Below are 21,344 nucleotides of genomic sequence, written 5' to 3'. Positions count from 1 at the left end.
GTTTATCAAAATTTATGGGGTGCAGCAAAGGCAGTGTTAAGAGGGAAATTTCTTGGCTTAAATGAATATATTAAAAAATAAGACGGTGTATGAGTGGTTCAGTGATAGAATGCTCGCCTTCCATGTAGAGACCTGGGTTTGATTCCCAGGCCATGCACTCCCTTCCCCCCATAAAAAGCAGCAAAGAAAGAGCCAAAAATTGAGGAATTATTTGTTCACTTGGAAGAGATAGAGAAAGAACAGCAAACTGACAAAAGGAGAGAAATAAGGAAGATTAGTGCAGAAATAAATGAAATTAAGGATTTAAAAACTGTTGAGAAAATCAACAAAACCAGAAGTTGGTTCTTTGAGAAAGTCAATAAAATTGATTGACCTTTAGTTAGGTTGACAAAAAAAATACAGAGAGAAAGGATGCAAATTAATAAAATTAGAAATGGAAGAGGAGACATAACTACTCACTGCAGAAATAAAGGAGGCAATAAGAGGATACGATGAGCAACTATATGCTAATAAACTAGATGACACAGATGAAATGGGCAGCTTCTTAGGAAGGCATGATCAACCAACATAAATTGAGAAGAAATAGACAACCTCAACAAACCAATCACAAGTAAAGAGATTGAATCAGTCATCAAGAAACTTCAAGAAAAGAAATGTCCAGGTCCAGATGGCTTCACATGTGAATTCTACCATGCATTCAAGAAAGAATTAGAACCAATCCTGCTCAAATTCTTCAAAAAAAATTGAAGAGGAGGGAAAGTTACCTAACTCATTCTGTGAAGGCGACATCACCCTCATACCAAAGCCAGACAAACATATTACAAGAAAAGAAAATTACAGACCAATCTTTCTAATGAATATAGATGAAAAATCCTTAACAAAATACTTGCAAATTGGATCCAGCAGCACATTAAAATAATTATACACCATGCCAAATGGTATTTATTCCAGGTGTGCAAGAATGGTTCAGCATAAGAAAATCAATTAACATAATACACCATATCAACAAATTGAAGCAGAAAAACCACATGGTAATCTCAATTGATACAGAAAAGGCATTTGAAAAAATTCAACATCCTTTCTTGATGAAAACACTTCAAAGAATAGAAATAGAAGGGAATTTCCTCAATATAATAAAGGGAATATAAGAAAAACCCACACCCAACATCATCCTTAATGGGGAAAGACTGAAGCTTTCCCTCTGATATCAGGAACAAGACAAGAATGCCCACTGTCACCATTGTTATTCAACATTGTGCTGGAAGTTCTAGCCAGAGCAGTTAGGTTTACAAGTAAAAGAAAAGGCATGCAAATTGGAATGGAAGAAGCAAAACTCTCACTCTTTGCAGATAATTTTTTCTGATAATTGTATTATTCTTTAATACTATACCAAAGCTCTACAAGTGATAGTTTCTTAAGAGTTCATTGCAATGTGGAATTTGAAGTCATATCAACAAAGTTTTTGTACTGTTACAAAAAATAAAATCCATTGGTCTATCCGACACTCTGAATGATCTTTTAACCATTCATGGTTTTGTAATATCATGCATTAATCAGTTGGAAAGAATTGGTTCACCAAGTTGTACACATATTCCAATTATTGAGTCATTTCATTATACATCAGCAAAAATTCACATTTAGTAGTATCACTATTGAGCGATCTCATCAGAAAAGTCCTGAAGTTATTGAGAAGCTCTCAAGCTCATGGTGGTGGATACAGGTTTGAAGACTAGCTATTTGCTAAAATATGAACTAACAATTCAGTGGCCCTGTCTCAAAATGTGCCTGTATGTACACCTTTGGGTTGGGCCTAGCGTAAGTTCTCACTAAATGTTGGTTGAATTAATGAGTTAATAAATGAATGATTTATTTCTTAAAGAAATGAAAGTAGCCTCAGGGAGTTGTAATCATCAGATTTGTGGAGACACTAATAAGCACTATTGATTGTCGATCTGATGTGAGTCTTTGTCTCGTTTAGTTCTCAAAAGTTGAATGGTCAATTCTGATCATTGTATCTCCAGTAGAAAAAGTAGATAATCAGTAAATATCTGTGGAGTTGAGTGAATGCAAACTTATAAAGCAAGTATTATTAGCGCATCTTTTCGTACCACTGCTGATTGTAGTGGGGGGGGGGGGGTAGTATGGGCAGTGGCTGGAATGGAAACCAGGATGATATGATTTTTCTATAAAAAATATTGTAACACAAGAATCTCCATTAAGTCCTACCCAAGTAGCAGCTGAATTGTGGGAGCCTTTGTATATTGAGAGACCTGTTTATAATACTTCTAACTAAAATTCAGACTTCCAGATTGTTTCCTTCTTCACCTCTAAAATACCGATCAGCCCAGTTATTTTCATTTTAAGTTAGAGAAAGTGAATGGATCCTTTTTATTCAATAGATTTTGAAAATTTTTATTTCATTTTGTTTTGTGTTGTGTTTTTGTTTTGTTTTCACCCAAAATAATTATTAAAGCCATTTTGTGATTAATTAAGGTAAGATAAGTTACCAAAAATTCAGATCCATCTGTTAAATGAGCTTACCAGCTTCCCCTTGTTCTCATGCACATTTATATCTTAAAGTAAAAACAAGAACATCCTACTATAAAAGCAGTATGTGTTCAACCCAGAAAAGCACAAAGAAGAGAACAAAAATGATAGTCACACTAATCCTCTTATCCACATTTAACATTTTATTGGTATCTTCATAACCATCATTCTATGCAGGCTTTTTAGAAATTGTGTCACATTATATGTAGCCATTTTTCTCAAAATATGTCATTTTTAGTCTTCTCTTGTTTTGTAACATGACTTATTTTCTGCTTTTTATTGAATTGATGTTTTTCTCTTTGAGTTTCTTCTAATCTCTTTGATTTTCATCTTTCTCGCTTTTTTAATTTAAATTTTATTAAGATTGTAGATTCTTATGTAGAAATAGTACAGAGAGATCCGTTGTACACTTAGTGTTCTCCAGTGATAACATTTGCAAAACTATAGTATAAAATCACAACCAGCAAACTGACATTGATAGAATCCACTGATCTTATTCAGATTTACCCTGTCTTACTTGTTTTCATTTGTGTGTATTTGCATGTGTTTGTGTTTAGTGCTGTACAGTCTCAACACCTGTCTGAGTTTGCATGTCCACCACTACAGTCCAGAGATTGATGGTCCTAACACTGTAGGGATACTTCTGCTGCCCTGTTAATTAACACGTCCACCTCCCTGTCCCTCAACCCTGCCAACCACTTATCTATCCTTCATTTCCAAAATTTTATTTCAAAAATGTTACATACGCTGAAATCTGTTCTATAAACTGTTGAGTTGTGCTTTGAGATTTATTGCCTTTTTGTATATATGTTATTTTTCACAAAAAGTGTGATGCAAAATGCACAGCTATATGATGATGTGAACCATTGATTGTACACTTTGGATGATTACATAATATGTGAATATATAATATGTATCGATAACAATAAATTTTTTAAAATGCTATATAAATGGAACCATACAGTAATTAACCTTTTCTGATTGGCTTTTTTCACTCAGCTTGATTCCCTAATTTGTTCAGGTTACGGCCTGTATCAATAGTTTGTCCCTTTTTATTGCTGAGTAGGATTCCATGGTGTGTGTTGTGTGTATTATATACATACATACACACCACAGGTTAAGCTGCTGAAGGACATCTGAACTGATCCAGTTTTTGCTTATTACAATAAAAGTGCTAGGAACATTTGGGAACTGATTATGTGAACTTAAGTTTTTATCTCACTGGATAAATACCCAAGAGTGCAAATAATTTATCATATGATAATTACACTGTTAGTTTTATAAGAAACTGCCAAATCACTTTCCAGGGTGGCAAAATCATTTTATATTCCCAGCAGCAGCATATGAGTGATATAGTTTGTCTATATCATCACCAGTATTTGGTGTTGTCATTTTTTATTTAGGCATCCTGATAGATGTGTTGTGATGTTTCATTGTGGTTTTGATTTACATTTCCCTAATGGCTAATGATATATTGTACATCTTTTCATGACCTGTTTTTCCATTTGTATATCCTCTTTGGTGAAATGTTTTTTCTGTCCTTTGCCTATTTTTTAATTGGATAATGAATTTGGGGAATTCTTTATATTTCCGGAGTTCCAGTTGTTTGTCAGATATGTGGTTTACAGATATTTTCTTCCAGTCTATAGCTGGTCTTTGCATTCTCTTCACATAGGATTTCTCAGAGCAAAAGTTTTAAAATGTGATGTCCAATTTACTGTGTATTTTTCTTCTTTTATAGTGTCAGGTCTATAATCCTCTATGCCTAGCCCTCAAGATCTGAATGTTTCTTCCTATATATTGTTTTTCTTTAAGAACTTTATAGTTCTACATTTTATACTTAATACATTTGAGTCCATGATCCATTTTGAGTAATTTTTTTTTGTATAATCGACAACACTTATATGCATGATTACACTGTGCCAAATTTTCTGGCACAAAATTAACAAGATGCACCTTGGTTAAATATCAGTGTGATGTATTTATTTCTGAGTTCTCTATTCTATGCCACTGATTGTGTTCTGTCCATTACCACAATGTCTTACTTACTGTAGCTAAATAAAAAGCCATGATATTGGGTAGAATTATCCCTCCCATTTTATTCTTCTTTGTCAAGGTCATTTTGTGTATTCTTGGGCCTGTGTCTTTCCATATATATTTTAGAAAAGCTTGTCTTTGTCTATAAAAAACCTTGCTGAGATTTTGATAGCTGGGTTAAATTGACATGTTTACTATATTGAGTCTTCCAATCTGTGAATGCACTGGACCTCTTCGTTATGTAGGTCTTCATTGATTGCTTTCTTCAACATTTTGTTATTTTCAGGCTATAGTTATATTTAATACATATTTTCTTCAGAATGATTATAGATGGTATTAGGTTTTTATTTCACTTTTCATATGGTTATTGTTAGGATGTAGAAAGGTGATTGACTTTTGCTTTTGATCTGTTTTCGTACAAATTTGCTGTCTCATTTATTAGTGCTAGGAGCTTTTTTTTGTATTTCTTAGGATTTTTTGTGTAGACAATTGTGTCATCTGTGGGTAGAAACAGTTATATTTCTTCCTTCCCAACACATATGCCTTTTATTTCTTTTTTCTTGTCTTATGGCAATGGCAGAACTTCCAGTATAGTGATTGAGTAATAAGAGTGCAGGAGAAGACAGCAGTGCCTTGGAGTTTAGTGTAGAAGCCTCACTTCCATGTAGGTCCCTTTACCTTCCCCATTTTTGAATTTCATTGCTCTGAGTAGGAAATGGTGTTATAATTTTTGTTCAATTATTAAATATGATTTATAAAAACTCAGTGGAAAAAGATAATCTATTTACCCATATCTCTGCTCTTTCAATTCTTCCTTCTGATGCATCAAAGCTCCTCTTATCATTTACTTTCTTTTTGGAAAGCCTGCAAGCAACAGGTTCTTTTAGTTTTCTTTCATCTAAGAATGTTTTTATGTCCTTTTTATTCCTAACAGGTAGTTTTGCCAGATAAATAATTTGCTGTCCTAGGGTCAAGGAGTCTGGAGTCCATGGGGACAATACAATGTCAGTGTCCAGTCATTTGTTACTGGAAACCTTTTACCAGCAACTGCAGTAACTCTTGGTGAGGAAGGGGAGTGCAGGCCCAGCAGGAGAGAGAGTCTGTCCCTGGCGGCTTGATGTTGCCCAAAGTGCTGGTCTACCCTCATGTCAGAGACGCTCTTACTGCAGTCGGAGGGGAGCCAACCTGGGAGACTCTGTACTGCGAGGTCATGGCAGGAAGCAGTGGGTCTGGGTGCTTCTCTTCTGCTAAGTGGTCAAACTTAAAGGTGAAACTTTGTCTGCTGCAGTAGTAGAGAATTTAAAACTGCTTTCTTATAAACTGAGTAACATAATTTGAAATCCTTTATGATATTAGGAAGTATGAAAGTATGAATACACAAATTAGATAATTCTGTAAGTTACTATATATGTCACATTTGTATTTTAAATATAGAGGTCTACATGGAAAAATAAGTTACTCAAAATTGAAATGATTAGTGAACATTCAAAAGAAAATGTTTCCTGACAAAGACACACTCTTCAAAACTGTGTGTGTAAGTGAGAAAAGTGTTCAAAGAACTTTATTACACACATTTTAGAAACAGAAAGTGGTATTTGCACATTGCTATAGAAACAAACACATGATGGTTTAATTTATACTCTCTTTTCTCTCTGCTTCCTCTGTGATGCAGTCCATGTCCTAAAAATTTATAAGCTGTTAAAAAGAAATAAATTCAATCTAAATGACACTGAAACCATGAATAATTTTTTCTTAATCTCTTCCTTTTAATGGGATGCATGACATACTGAAAATAACCCATATAGGATCTGCATTTCATTTAAAGGAGAAACCTGCTTATTACTAATTATGCTGCAATCAGTTATAGAAACTGGAATATCAACGCTACTAAGAATGTTAGAGACCTATCACTAAGAGTCTTAAATATTTTTAAGTGCTGAACCTTTTGTACAACTAAACACATCTATGGACACTCAGATCACTAATGCTGGAAGAAAAGGTAAACCATTCACCATTGCTTTTCCCAACTGCAGACCTCAAGTCTTTCATACTTCTGAGACTGCAGTGATTTGAAGAACCCATTTTCCAGATACATATGAGGTCCAAAGAGAGGAGTTCACCAAAGTCACATACTAATCACAGGAGGCATCATTAGGACTAGGTATAATGACAGTTAAACAAGCATTCTGGGTCTCTCTTAGTAATTTCTAACGGCTCCAAAATTGTTTGAGAACTCCATGAATATTTAATCTCCTTCTATGCTTAAGTATCTTGTAAATGATGAACTACCTTCATTTGTTCATTTGTTTGTCCATTCACCATTTATGAGCTCATTCCCTCGCTCTGTCAGTCTCAAGTAGAGGGACAGATCAGTGAACAGACGAAAGCCTCTGCTCTCATGGAGAAGAAAGGCAGAAAGCAGATATGCACCATGCCACACGGTTGTCAGTGCAGAGGGGAAGCAAGGCAGGTGGAGCAGTTGCCCCACACAGGACAGTTGGGCAAGGCCCCCTCTGGGAAGGGGCTTTGGAGAACACGAAGGGAGTGGGTTCTGGAGGAGTGCAGGCATCTGGAGGAAGATTGTTTCAGGCACAAACAACTACCAAAAAAGATAAAGAGAAAAAAGAATGAACATGGGAGTATACATGATGGACGCAGGCAGTACCACCAAGAGGGGACGAGGCCACGTAGCCTGTCTTGCATTTGAGGTTTTTTTTAAAAAAAAAAAAAAAGTTTCTTTATAAATAAGCTAGAGAATATTGCCAAACTCCCATTAGAATACCAATTTAAATAATTTCAAGCTTATACTAGCTTTTTTATTCCTCTAGGTTCAGAACATCCTGATCTAATTATAATTATGCTTACACTCTGGCCCTTCTGCTTGCCAGCCCGTGTGACCTTGGACTTGTCACCTGTCTCTGTACCTGTGAAGTGAGGTTAATGAAACCTGTGCTGTCCTCCACAAAATTGTTGTAGGTCAGGTGAGATTATGAAGTTATTTATGAATAATCATGAAATTATTTCAGAAATTACAAAATGCTTTCAGATTATTCCTTGAAGGAGTGACACAGGCCTTAAGTCTAGTTTAGGAAAATGTGTCAGTAAGTTTCCCATGGTAATTATCAGTTATTTCACTGCACCTATCCACTTTTATGAGAATGCAGAATTCACAACATGACTTTTTTAGATGGCTTCTTAGAATCAGAGCCTGAATGGCCATTAAATTAAATGTTTTGGAAACATGCATTAGTCCAGACAATTTAGCAAATGTATAGGTGCCCATCTATTCTCAATATTTTTTCAAGATATCATCATCTGATTCTTGTGATGTCTATATACCCAAATATAGGGTATCTTTATTGAGAAGTTACAAAACTAGAGAACCAGCTCTTGGTTTATTTTTCTACTTAAAACTGCTTTTTACTTAAAATAGTAAGCATTTTCATCTACAGAGGAATTGATGAAATAATTTGTTTTAGGGCTGCCACAGTGAAATAAAAATCATTCAGTGGTTCAATGAGAGGAAAAATGAGCATTCTGTTGTATTAGTAAGCTGCTGAAATGCAGTATACCAGAAACGGAACAGCTTTTATAAAGGGGAATTTAATAAGTTACAAGTTTACATTTCTAAGGAAGTGAAAGTGTCCAAATTAAGGCATCAACAAGAGGTCACCTTCACTTAAGAAAGGCCCCTGAGTTTAGAACAGGTCTGTCAGCTGGGCAGTCCCGTGGTTGGCATCTGCTGGTCCCTGCTCCTGGGCTCCATTGCTTCTAGCCTCTGTTCCTGTGAGGGTTCATCACTCTGCTTCTCTGGGACTGGCTTTCACCTCTTGGCTTCCCTTGGCTCTCTCCAGGCTCTGGCTTGCTTAACATCTTATGGGAAGGCACATGGCGACATCTGATGGACTCCAAGCATCTCCAGACATCGATGTCTCTGTTCTGTCAGCTCTCTGAAGTTTCTGTTGGCTTGCTCTCTTTTGGCTCTGTTGTCTCTGACATTTCTGGCTGTCTCTCCAAAATGTTTGCTCTTTTAACAATTCCAGTGAAATAATCAATACTCACCTGGAATGGGTGGAGTCATATCTCCATGTAACCAAACATCAGGCCCACAATTGGGCATCTCACATCTCTGTGAAGATAATCTCATCAAAAGATTCCAACCTACAGTAGTGAATTAGGATTAAAAGAATGGCAGCCCCCCACAAGACTGGATCAGAATTAAAACATGGCTTTTCTGGGGTACGTGATGCATTCATACCAGCACATCTGTATTTGACAGAACACATTAGAAATGGAAATGGGGATAATGGATATTTTGATTTATAGTGAAAAAATCATATGTCAAATGCACTGTAGTAAAATCTTTAATTTCAAATTAGAGAAATTTTCTAGACAACATGAAGGCTAAGGAATAATAACATTAAAATGAAAATTAGAAATTCATTTAGAATAATTTAAACTTTTAAAAAATTCACCTAATGTTGGTTATAGTGGAGTATTAGAATTTCAAATAAAATGGTTCAGTATTTTAACATAAGAAATGTTAAATTCCAATAAGCAGTTCTGTGGAAATCTGCTTGTTTGAATGTATATTGGTAATAGAATGTTAAGAATCTTCCTGTGATTTTATTGTTCTAAAAATTTTTATGTGAATATTTGAAATTGAGTAGAACTTAGAGCTTTTGAAGGGTTTTTTGGATGTTGGATCATTCCCAGCATGTTGTAAAAACTTCTCAAAACACAGTGTTTAATCAAAATAATCAAATTTGCATTCTCATATAAACAAGTTCAGTAGCTCTGCCACCATTTTCAAATGTGTATTTCCACTTACAGGTAAATGTAACTGACATTGAGAGGGAAGAGAGCCGCCACTCTCTCTTTATGGAACTCCTAGAATCCAGTCACCATGAGACTGAATTTCAGCACTTGGTTTTGCTCCTGCAAGCCTGGCCACCAATGAGAAGTGAATCTGTGTAAGTATTAACATAAAGTTAGCCTACTTAGAGTTCCTCATTCTGAGCATTAGTTCTAAAAATTCAGCCCCTTCAAAAGTTCAGAAAAGAAGAATAATTTATTTATAAGCTATGTTTTCCTTTAAAGGAAATTAAAATTATTTTTTTGAAATATAGAAGGGTCTCCATTTCTCTTTGCCCCTGAACCCAAATATTTGATTCAGAAGTCTCAGATAATATTCTGATTTATGGTATCAACAAAATTTTGTCCCGGTATGTTCAACAGAAAATTGTTTGCCTTTTCACACAGCTCAGAATGCTAACCTGAGAATCCATATGGAATAAGTGAATAATTCCTGGGTTTTGAGAGCACTACAATTTACATCTATTATTAATAATTCTCAGAACACATCCACAAGGGGTAGTGAGTTTATCCTAATTTACAGGTGAGGGAATTGAGGCTCAGAAGTTAAATAACTGTGGGCATCATACCACTAGTGAATGGAGGAGGCAGGCTTCTAGCCAACTACTGGCTACCTGCACAGCCCAGGTATGTTTCCTCTATGTCATGCCATTTGTATCATGTGGGGTATTTCTACAGTTCCTTGTGTTATCAGCCACCTAACCAACCCTTTTACCTTTGGAAGACTGTGGCCAGATTTCTTCTGCCTATATACTGGCTGTCATGAACTGATGCTTATCCGTGTCTGCCCCACCTGCCCATTTGCTTTGGGACCATTCTCACACTCTACTAGTAGACTCTTTGTCAGGCCACAGTGTATCTCCACTCATTGGAAGTTAAAGAAGGATGTTTTCCTTGAAAATAAATTATTTTTGAGCAGTTCAGGACTTGTAAAAACCATCTGGAGGAGACACTTTAATCCTAGGATGAGATAATTAGAAATTTTAGAGCAAACCCAAGGAAAGTTGTTGTTTTAATGTTGTTTTTTTAAATTGTAAATATGTATACAAAAAGAAAGAAAAAGCAATAATTTCCAAAGTACACTCCAACAAGCACCAAAAGAACAGATTTCATGGTTTGTTATGGGTTACAGTTCCACAGCATCAGGTTTTTCCTTCTCGCTGCTCCCAAACACTGGGAACCAAAGAAATATCAGTATAGTGATTCAGCAGTCATACATATTTGTTAAATCTTATCTTCTCTGTTATAATCTTCATTCTTTGCTCCTTCTCCTACTCTATAAGGATCTTTGGGCTGTGCCCTTCCTAACTTTTCATGTTGAAAAGGCATGTCGATAATATAGGATAGGGGGATGGAATTAGTTGATATTCTTTGAAAGGCTGGCTGCTCTGAGTTTCAGGCTTATCTAGCCTAAGAACCTTCTGGAGGGGTTCAGGAGAGTAAACTTTGTGCATAAAACTTTTATGTAGCCTCACTATATAGTCTCACTTAGAGCCCCAGGTGTTCTTTAGGGTTAATAGGCATTGATGTTGGTTGGGGCTTGGCAAACCCTGGCAATTAGCAATATCCAGCTGAAGCTTACATAAGAGTAGTTCTAGAATAGCCTCTCACTCTATTTGACCTCTGTTAGCCACTGATAACTTGTTTCCTTTCTTTTCTCCTTTTTGTTCCAGAACGCATTATTGATGTCAGAGTTCCAGGGCCAGGCTCATCCCTGGGAATCATCCTACATTGTCAGGAAAACTTCCACCCCTGAATATCGTATCCCCCTAGTAGGGAGGGTAATGATTTTCCTTGAAGAGTTGAACTTGGAGAGAAACCACATCTGAGAAACTAAAGAGGATTCCTGGAAGTAATTCTTAGGAATGATTATAGTTAGTCTTAGCTTCTCCACTACAGAAATAGGTTTCATAAGGGCGAACCTCAAAATCAAGGTTTCAGCCTATTGGCTTGGAGGTCCCTAATGTTTAAGAGCACACAGGGTTTTCCCAGGTGGGAAAGCTTAACAGTTCCATATTTTTTCTCTGGTCCCTCAAAGACTCGACCAATATTTTTTAACTATCAGCCCACCATAGTCTGGGATGACTCTGGATATTACATTAACCTGTACAGAATTACAAGGCCTCCGTTCCTGTTTGGGGCTCTGTGTGTTTGACTTGTTTAAATGAGCTATCCAGACAGGTTGGTTTAGATTTTATACACAATAAACCTTTCTGCCTTTGATCTCATACATAGGTGAAGCTGTAGAGTACATACACTCTCATCTTTGTCCTGAGTACATACACTTTCAATCTCTAATTGAAGCCTGATCTCTGTTTTCCAGTTACTTTAACTTTTATTATTCATGGCAGTGCTGACTTTCAGAGCTGCAGATCTCCAGCTCTGAATCTTAGGTGTCTCAGAGGTACTCATAGTTCCAGGGAAATACCAGCTGATACACATATACCTCAGTGTCTCTGAATCTAGCAATACACTTACAACTTCAGACCAAGTGTGGCTGCTAAAAGGGCTTACAATCTAGGCTCCAGTAGTCTTATAAATATTTTCTGAAAGAGATCATAGCATATTTTTCTTTTGTTGCTGACTTATGTTGCAGAGCACGTTGTCCCCAAGATTTATTCAGTTCATTGTGTGGCTCACAATGTTATTCCTTTCTATAGTTGCAGTATTCCCTCATGTATATATATATATATCTCACAGTTGGCCTTTTGGCTTCTCAGTCATTGTACCTCTGGCCCTCTCCATCCATTGGGTATCATGAATAATGTCCACAATAAACAAGCCGTATCTTACAGTGTCCTCACTTGGTTGTACAATCAGCAACACTATCAATTTTAGACAATTTTCGTTGGTCTGAAGAGATAGCCATTAAACACAGCATCACCAACTATCAAATCAAACTTCCCTTAATCTCATGTCCCTCCTCCCCAGTTATTTACCCTTGGTATTGCGGTACTGTTGCTGTCTTCCTGTTAAGTATAGGTCATAGCATGCAATACTAATTTTCCCCCTACAGCCCTCCACTGTTGACTCTTTGTACAAGATCAGAGCTTTGAAAGAATTCATGCAAGAACTTATTTATGCTTATAGAGTTAATCAGTGGGCTACATGACCCTGTACATCTTCTTTCAATCATATTCACCTTCATTATGGTAGTGTTACTTATAAACCCACTAATTACCTACCATCACTTCTATCTGTTCCCCTACATTTAAGTTCAACCTTGTTGGGTAATCTTTCTTCCATCTCTAGCTTCTGTGCACCTCTAGGTCCCCTGTATTCTACAGAGTAAACTTTTGAGATTATCTTTACCACAGTCATAATAGCAAACTCATATAGTGTCTGTTCTTTCGTGTCTGATTGATTACACTCAGTGTTATGTCCTCAGGGTTCATCTGTGTTGTCATATGCTTTGGGACCTCATTTCATCTTACTGTTACATAATATTCCATTGTATGTATATACTGCATTTTGTTTATCCACTCAGCTGTTGCTGAGCACTTGGATTATTTCTGTCTTTCAGCAGTTGTGATAGCTGCCGCTATGAATATCGATGTGCAAATGTCCACGTCACTGCTTTCAGCTCTTCTGGGTATATACTGAGTATTGGTATTAGTAGGTCATAGGGCAACTCAATGCGTAGTTTTCTGAGGAATAACCAAACTATTGATATCCAATTCTTCCATGCCCATTTATTGAAAAGACTAGTTTGTCCCAGTTCAGTGGATTTGGGGGCCTTATTGAAAGTCAGTTGTTGGTAGGCTTGGTGGTCTATCTCCACACTCTTGATTCAGTTCCATTGGTCTGTACTTTTATCTTTGTGCCAGTACCATACTGTTTTCACCACTGTGGCTTTATAGTAAGTTTTAAAGTTAGGGAGTGATAGTCCACCTACCTCACCCTTCTTTTTTTAGGATACTTTATTTAAAGTCTCTTTCCCTTCCAAATAAATTTGATAACTAGCTTTCCCAAGCTAGTAGGTTATTGAAATTTTTATTGGTATCACATTGAATCTATAGATCAATTTGGGTAGAATTGACATCTTAATTACATCTAACCTTCCTATCCATGAGCGCGGAATGTCTTTCCATCAATTTAGGTCTTCTTTGATTTCTTTTAGCAAAGTTTTATAGTTTTCTGTGTACAGGTTGTTGATATCCATGGTTGGCCTTATGCGAGAGTGGTGTTTTTTTTTGTTTGTTTGTTTTTTGCATGGGCAGGCACTGGGAATTGAACCCAGGTCTCTGGCATGGTAGCTGAGAACTTTGCCACTGAGCCACCGTGGCCCACCCAGGAGTGGTCTTTTTGTTTTGTTTAACCAAGTGTTTTCAGGTAAAAAAATATTTGTTTTCCTTGGTCTGTATCATTTGTGGTGAGATGACATGCTGACATCCCTATAATTTGTGGCAGAGATGACGTTACTAGTACTGGCTTTGAGTCTTAAACACAATGGCCCATGGTATTTCCATTTCAGTCTGAGGATGCACGAAATGGAATGCATTTGTTCTTAGGGAGGATTCTTAGTTTTCATCCAGTATATCATGACTGGCTGGTGAAAAATATATTTTGATAATTTGTCAAAGCTGTTTTGGCTGTGGGTTTGCATTCTGCTGCCAGCCCCACATTTGCTTCTCTGGGGAGAGAGCTTGTGGGAAAACCCAGGAGGGCTGAACTCATACTCTGAAAGAGGAGAGAGAGGGTGGGCTTATGTGTGAGGAGATTCCTCAGGCAAACGGACCCCCTCACAGACCTGTGAGGCCTCGAAGGGAACAGTGGCTGCCCTGGCGGACCCCCCGTGTGAGCTGAGACGAGGATGTGCTACCTGCCAAGACTCAACCTGCTCTCCCCTCATCCCCCATGCGGCAGTGGAATTCTTCCAAAGTAACAGCTACCCTTCGCTATTTGGTGTCTGGCATCTAGTAATGCAACAACAGACTCTAAATAAAGAGTAAAAGTTTTAAAAATTGCATAAAAATTGCATCTTAGCCCTGCCCTGGGCCAAAAATAATGATAATAATAGTAGACTTCACTTACTCTACAAGGAAAGCATTAAATCTCATTTTCCCAAATGATAAAAGAGTCACAGAAAGGTGGGGTGGCTTCCCCAGAACCATACAACTAGGCTGGGAGTATGTATTTAAAAGTCCCTTACCTGAGTCACACAAGTGGTAAATCACGGAGCCAGGATTGGAACCCTGGTCTCTCTGTCTTCATCGCCTGTCTCGTTCGGCTTTCACCCACTAGCTCCGTTCTCCTGGGCCCTGCCTGGTTGCAGAGTAAGCTGCTTTTTCTCCTTAGGACATTCTCCTTTCTACCAGATAGACCTGAAGCACACACGTCCTAGATTCTGGCTGCAGTTCGCCATGCACATTTTTCTCACAATGTGCTTTTTCTTTCTTTTTTTTAAAGATGTCTTATTATAATTGTGATAACTCTAATCATTTCCAATGCCTTGCATTTTTCTCCATCAGAACCAACATAAATAATAATCCATGGCTGCAGCTGACTATCGCGATGTTATCCAGATGCACAACGGAGAACAGAGAAGGTCTGGGAAATGAAGTTTTGAAAATCTGTCGCTCTTTATATAACACGGAGCACATGCTCCCTGCAGATGTAAGTGGGTAGTTCAAGTGATTTTCCTGGGGGGGGTCTTCCTTTTTTATTATAAGCAATATCACTGACTGTATCTAAGAAACATTTAATACAGTACCTTTATTGGTAAAGGTATATAATTTGTAATAGATCAAATGAAGAGGAGCAATGCTGAAAGTTTGCGTCCTAGTTTGCTAGCTGCCAGAATGCATTAGACCAGAAACGGAATGGCTTTTAAAAAGGGGAATTTAATAAGTTGCAAGTTTACAGTTCTAATACTGAGAAAATGTCCCAATTAAACCAAGTCTATAGAAATGTCCAATCTAAGGCATCCAGGTAAAGATATCTTGGTTTGAGAAGGCCGATGAAGTTCAGGGTTTCTCTCTCAAGTGAGAAGACACATGGTGAACATGGTCAGGGCTTCTCTCTTGGCTGAAAGGGCACATGGTGAACACAATGTCATCTGCTGCCTTTCTCTTCCTGCTTCCTGTTTCATGAAGCTCCCCGGGAGACATTTTCCTTCTTCATCTCTAAAGTGCTGGCTGGTGGACTCCCTGCTTCGTGGTGCTACAGCATTCTCTGCTCTCTCTGAATCTCCTGGCTTTGTCTCTTGGTATTCTCTTTTTATAGGATTCCAGTAAACTAATCAAGACCTACCAACCCAAATGGGTGGAGACACGTCTCCACCTAATCCAGTTTAACAATCACTATTGATTCAGTCACATCTCCAGGGAGATGATCTAATTACAGTTTCAAACATATAGTACTGAATAGGGATTAGAAGAAACGGCTGCCTTTATAAAATGGGATTAGGATTAAAACATGGCTTTTCTAGGTTACATACATACTTTCAAACTGGCACAGTTTGCTTTTGGGTATCTTTCTTTTTGTTAGAACTCCAAAGCAGTAATCCTTAAAAAGTCCAGAGTATACAACACAGTTTTTAATTCATTCTGGGTGCCCTTTTCAGTCTAACTCAAATTTCTGTCCCGAAGAGTCACGTTAGGTCATGTGTTGTCTCAGAATCAGTAGAGTAGAAAAGTGAGCTTTAGTGCTCCTCTTGGCAAGAAACTAGCCACTCTGATTTTTACATGCTTTTTTTGTCATCATTATGATGAAGTTGCATAACCACAATATTTATTCTCAGAACATGGTAAAAGTTCAGTCATCTCCATTTTGACCTTTGTTCTCTTTTTGATTACATCATTTGAGTATGACAGAGTTGTATGTGTGTATGTGTGTATTTATAAATAATTTGGTCATTCTAAAATAAACACATTAATAACAACTCTCACTGTAGTTGTGACTTAGTAATGTACTATTTGCACAATTTACATATCTTATATTTAAAAATTTGGATAATGTCATTAAATTGATTAATTAGGTTCAGGTTTCTACCATACATGAGATAAATTTGAAGATAAAATTGTAAATATGCTTCTTTGAATCCTTATTGTAATCACTCAAGGAAAAGAATCTCATTATGAATGTACAATGAATTGTTTTCCATATGAGAGACTGGCTAAGTGTTTTTTGATTGAATTTTAAATTATTTCATCCATTTTAAAAAATCTTCCAACCACCAAAATGACAAAATTATTCTGTAATATATTTAAAGCACGATCACCAAATGTATCCTGCCCTACTAATAGGATCTGTTACGTGGGCTGTGCCTGGCCTGTCTGCCTGCCACCTGCTCTGCTACATTCTGCGCGCCTGCAGGTGGGGCCACCCTTGGTGCAGTCCAGCACATTGCCTAGGTAGGGACTCAACACAATTTACTACCCACACCCAGCCATGTAGTATGTAAGCACCGTGGTTTCACATTTGCCCTACATATAGATTAAGACCAATGTTCCATCAGGACCAGCTACCAGAAGTGTCCTGGTACTAGTTCTGTGGAATCTGGATTAGGAGCATATTATTTGGGATTTAGCATTACTGTATAAAAGGCTGGAGGTGGTGGCAGCACTTCTGTTACGTTAACTCATTGGCTGTCCGCCACCACTTGGTAAGGGGTGCCATGACCCCATCAGCCAACCAGTGGGCTCCGCATCAGCCAGGCAGTAAGGGCTGGCCCGGGCCCCATCTCCTTATAGGACTGAGTGCCCCGAGTGCAGGGGCTCCCATTGCAGGGCAGCAGCAGGAGCCCTGAGGGTACGGACACTCCCCCATTCATGCCCCCAACCATGCCACAGTATGCTGTGGAGCAGGAGAGAGTCCCAGGCTTTCTGGAGCCCCAGATAAGGTGCTTAGACTGCATGTGCTCAGAGTTCTCCGCCCATTCGGTAGCTGTTCTACAGTCTATCCCCATGCTTGAAAGGAGAGTGAGCTGAGTGTTCTCAGCTCATAGCACATTATTCCCTAACTTTCATTAAGTCTGTGATTATCTTCGTGTGAGGGGAACAGCACCAGACCGAACCCCTCACCCCAGTAGTGAAGTGGATCATTATTACTTGTCTATTCCAGTATGAAGAAATGACAGATCATTATTATCCAGTTCTGTCCTCAGAGTGCCTTTTCCTCATTTCCCTTATACTGCCTCAGCTTCTGTCTTTTAATTGGGCACATTTGTAGATTTTTTTTTTTTGATATCTTGATTAAAGGAGCTTTGCGAGTGTTATGCACTATTTTTGTTGATTGCTAAATGTACAGATATGAATTAAAAGTGCTATAAAGGAAGGAACATTATTACAAAGTGAAAATGTCAAGTTTATTTTACTGCCTTTGCAAGTTGCATAGTTTAATTTTAGAGTTTCATAATACTCTGTATGACTGTGGTAGTAAAAGTATCCATGATTCATTGTTTGTCTGTTTTGTATTTTTAATTCAATGCCTTTGGTTGTCATACTCCATGGTTTATTAAGCAGGTATGCCTAATTGTCCATTGACGAGATACTTAAATGGACTCACCTTCCTCTTCAATCCTATTTTCCTTCCCACACTAAGAACCCATACTCGTACATTTTATTTTTCCTTCATGACTGTTCCAAAGGCCGTTCTGGTTTTCCCTTGCTGCTCATGCACTTGCTCACTTCAGACGTGGTGGTTCTGCGTGTGGAAGTGTCACCAGCAGGGTGGCACAGTGCTTCACATGGGTTGTGGGTCCCCAGTCTTGGAAGTTGTGTTCATTTCTCCTCAGCTGGTATCCATGGAAATATTCAGAGCTTCCTCAGGAGTAGGGGCATATGTAGAATAGTAAATTGGCGTAAAGCAGGTTCCTGGCATTTACAGATTTAAACTTCGGAGTCTGAGCTGCTGGCTGTGGTGTAGGAGGCCCAGGACTTGGCTGAGGCACAGGGCGGACGGAGCTGCGGGGGCTCCAGGCCTCGAGCGGGAGTCCGCGCCCAGCTGACGAGTGCGCCGCTCTGACCCAGCAGCTTCTGAATTGCAGCTTAATTGGTTTCCTTATGGTGGAGGCACTTTCCATAATGCCGAAAGTTTGATTTTTAGAATCAGATGGCTCTCACGTTTTTTAATCTTCTACACCCTGCCTTGCTCATCTGATCACTGGGGACAATAACAGCATCCACCTCAGTGGATCTTAGGAGAAAACTAAATGGTGCAGTGCCTGTTGGAACAGAGTATAAGAGGCTGGTGGTGTCTAGCGCAGAGCAGCTGCAGTCCTGCCACGTGCAGATTGTGAAGCCGAAATGCATGGTCAGCACCCTGGAGATGGAACTTCAGGCCCCTCACGACCTGAAAGACTCGGAACACACACCAAGGGAGGCTCAGCTCCCAGCGCCCCAGGTGCAGGGTGTGTACACCAGAGCTCCCGGCGGACCTGGTGCTGTGGAGCCAGGACAGCCAGTGCTGCAGGGTGTCATGTTCCAGGGCCTCCTGCAGAGTGAAGGCGGCAGCCCACGCTGGAGCCCTGTACCAGGTGCCTGGCATCTGCAGTCCACACACACTTCATGGCCAATACTCCTGCTGCAGACCCTGAGTCACGTTTGGTGCTGAGTGCTCCAGGGCTAGCAGGAGGGTGACGTGAGGACCAGGACCATTCTCAGACTAGTGCTGCTCCTCTGACACCCATCAGCCCTGGTGCATCACCATAAGTCACCATATAGCAGGAAAACAAATGCCCAGGTCGTGACCTGGCTCTGAGCCCCACCCACCTGGTCTTCTGTATCAAGGACCTTCTCTTTAGTTTGTCTTTGTCCTGATGGTCTGCGCGATTAACTATGAAGGTCGCACATGAGAGATTTGAGCTTTCAAAGTCTCATATGAGCTATGAAGGTCTCTTTGCTGCCTGGACCTTTCTTATAGTTCCTAAAATCCACATAGGGAGTCGATGCAGTCATTAAAAGTAGTGTTGTAGATGAGTATTTGATACTTGGAAAGATGCTTACCATTTCCTGTGATGTGAACAAAACAGGCTCCAAACGCTCTGTAGTTCGCCACCGTGTGTGCTTCATACACACATTTGTCATAGGGAAAAGTATGGGAAGATAGAGCCAGAGCAGCTAGTGATTGGAGGTGTCTCCTCACGTTCCATCCACTCAGTCTTCCTTCTTTTCAGTGTGTGAAGGAACTCTGTTTGCTGCTGCTCAGCCGCTCTCTCCTGCTTCCATCCCTGAAGCTTCTTCTTGAGAGCCAGGATGACGGTCTGCACACCATGGCACTGGAGCACATCACAGGGCTGGTGAAGGTATGTACCTTAGAATTGGCCATTTCTTACCCTTCAAAGTAGATGAACTAGGATTTCCATTCTCATAAAGAATACCCGTTATTTATTTAAGACTACTTTGCTACAATTCTCTTTGACCACAGTGCCATTCATATTGTGTCTATCCATGTGTTTGTTCATTCTGCAGCCATTGGCTCCGCTATGCCCATGAGCCTGCTCTGTTTAGATGCTAAGTTACAGAACAAACAACAGACCAGTCTTTCGAGAGAAGCAGTATATTAGTCCTTCTTGGAGAAAATGTCAAAGTAGTCAATAAGACTTGTCCTCTTGCCCTTTGAACTTTGGGTCTAGGGAACCCTACATGAGGTGGGTTTTCCTTCCTTTAATGTGTGTGTTTAGTGGTCTGTTAATTAAAGGTGAGAGAGTGGCTTCAAGTAGCGTGTCCTGACACCCTCTTCAATCTCAAACTTTGAATTCCTCTGGCAACTTAAACCACTCTTGAAAGCAGCTTCTTCACTTGAGGAAAGATGTACTAAATTTAAGTCTTGAGGTTTCTCCCTCAAGATTATTTGTCTTATTATTGTGATTAAGGAAGAAATTTTCACTTCTGTTTTAAATTTTACTCCTTAGAATTAGCTCAAGGGTTGTATTTTAACAAATTTCTTTATGTGATCCTTACTGAAACCCTTCTGTGGGGAGAGCTTCCATTTTAATTATTTGTGTGAGTGTGTGTACACATACTGTGCACATAGAGACAAAAGTTTGTATTTTATATGTGTGTCTGTGTTTATTTTTTTTGCAAAAATATAACAGGATGTCTTCTAGAGACCAGAAAGGGAAGGAAAATCCCAGAGCAGAGGTGCATGCTTGCCGCATAAGACAGTGATGAGATTGATAGAAAGACATCATGAACATAAAATTTCATTTAAGACAAAAAAAATACAGAAATAAAAAAGTGAAAAGAAATCCTAATCTTAACATCTCACTATTTTGATTAGTTGCAGAAACTTGTATAGGTGATTACAGAAAATATAACAATTGAAATGGAAACAGTCATCTTGAACAAAATGAGCAAAACCTAATGCCTGTACTGTTTAGATATGTTTTCAAAATAATGTAAAACTTATGCAAAGATTTTATTAATATACTCCATTATTACTGATAATTGCATAATAACAGGTAGCTCGTTGGGAACTGAGAGGACTTGTGTGTTGGTAGGCTGTTTATGCTAAAATAAAAGTCTATTTATGCTAAAATAGAAGTTACATAACCTTGAGAATTTACATGAAACCAAATTATAGTGAACTTTTTTTTCTTAGCCTATTTTTCCTTGTAAACCCAGAAATAAGGAAGAAAAGAAAATAGGGCTGCAAATCTTCAGTGCATTGTTTCCCACCCCCATACACTGGATTAGTGTCATTGCTTTGGCATCCCCACTCAATTTGCCACGGCCTCTTTGTGAGTAAAACAGTGCTGTGTTAGACGTGGCCTTTCTGTATTCATCAGATAGGGCTGTCTTTTTATACTCCTGAATTTCAAAGGCAGGTCAGTCAGTTCCCATTTTAAGAATTCTTTATTTCAAATGTGCCAGTCAAAACTGAACTAGAAGTTGGTCTCCCTAACTCCTAACTAGTCTTTGTACACACACAAACATGCACAT

General features: G+C 38.6%; 1 protein-coding gene across 3 annotated transcripts in view; it reads left to right on the top strand.

Moving 5' to 3' along the window:
* Positions 1 to 21,344, top strand: part of NBAS (NBAS subunit of NRZ tethering complex) — a 585,536-nt gene that overhangs the window by 542,409 nt on the left and 21,783 nt on the right. For all 3 annotated transcript variants that reach the window (XM_077153236.1, XM_077153235.1, XM_077153237.1), the window contains 3 exons: positions 9,418 to 9,557; positions 14,931 to 15,075; positions 19,577 to 19,705. In XM_077153236.1, coding sequence (XP_077009351.1) covers positions 9,418 to 9,557; positions 14,931 to 15,075; positions 19,577 to 19,705 — 414 coding nt within the window. The remainder of the gene's footprint in view (positions 1 to 9,417; positions 9,558 to 14,930; positions 15,076 to 19,576; positions 19,706 to 21,344) is intronic.

The sequence above is a fragment of the Tamandua tetradactyla genome, chromosome 3 (assembly GCF_023851605.1).
Source record: "Tamandua tetradactyla isolate mTamTet1 chromosome 3, mTamTet1.pri, whole genome shotgun sequence".
In the NCBI taxonomy this organism is placed as follows: domain Eukaryota; kingdom Metazoa; phylum Chordata; class Mammalia; order Pilosa; family Myrmecophagidae; genus Tamandua; species Tamandua tetradactyla.
Note: the sequence above shows the minus strand (reverse complement) of the source record. Positions and strands in the feature narration are given on the sequence as shown.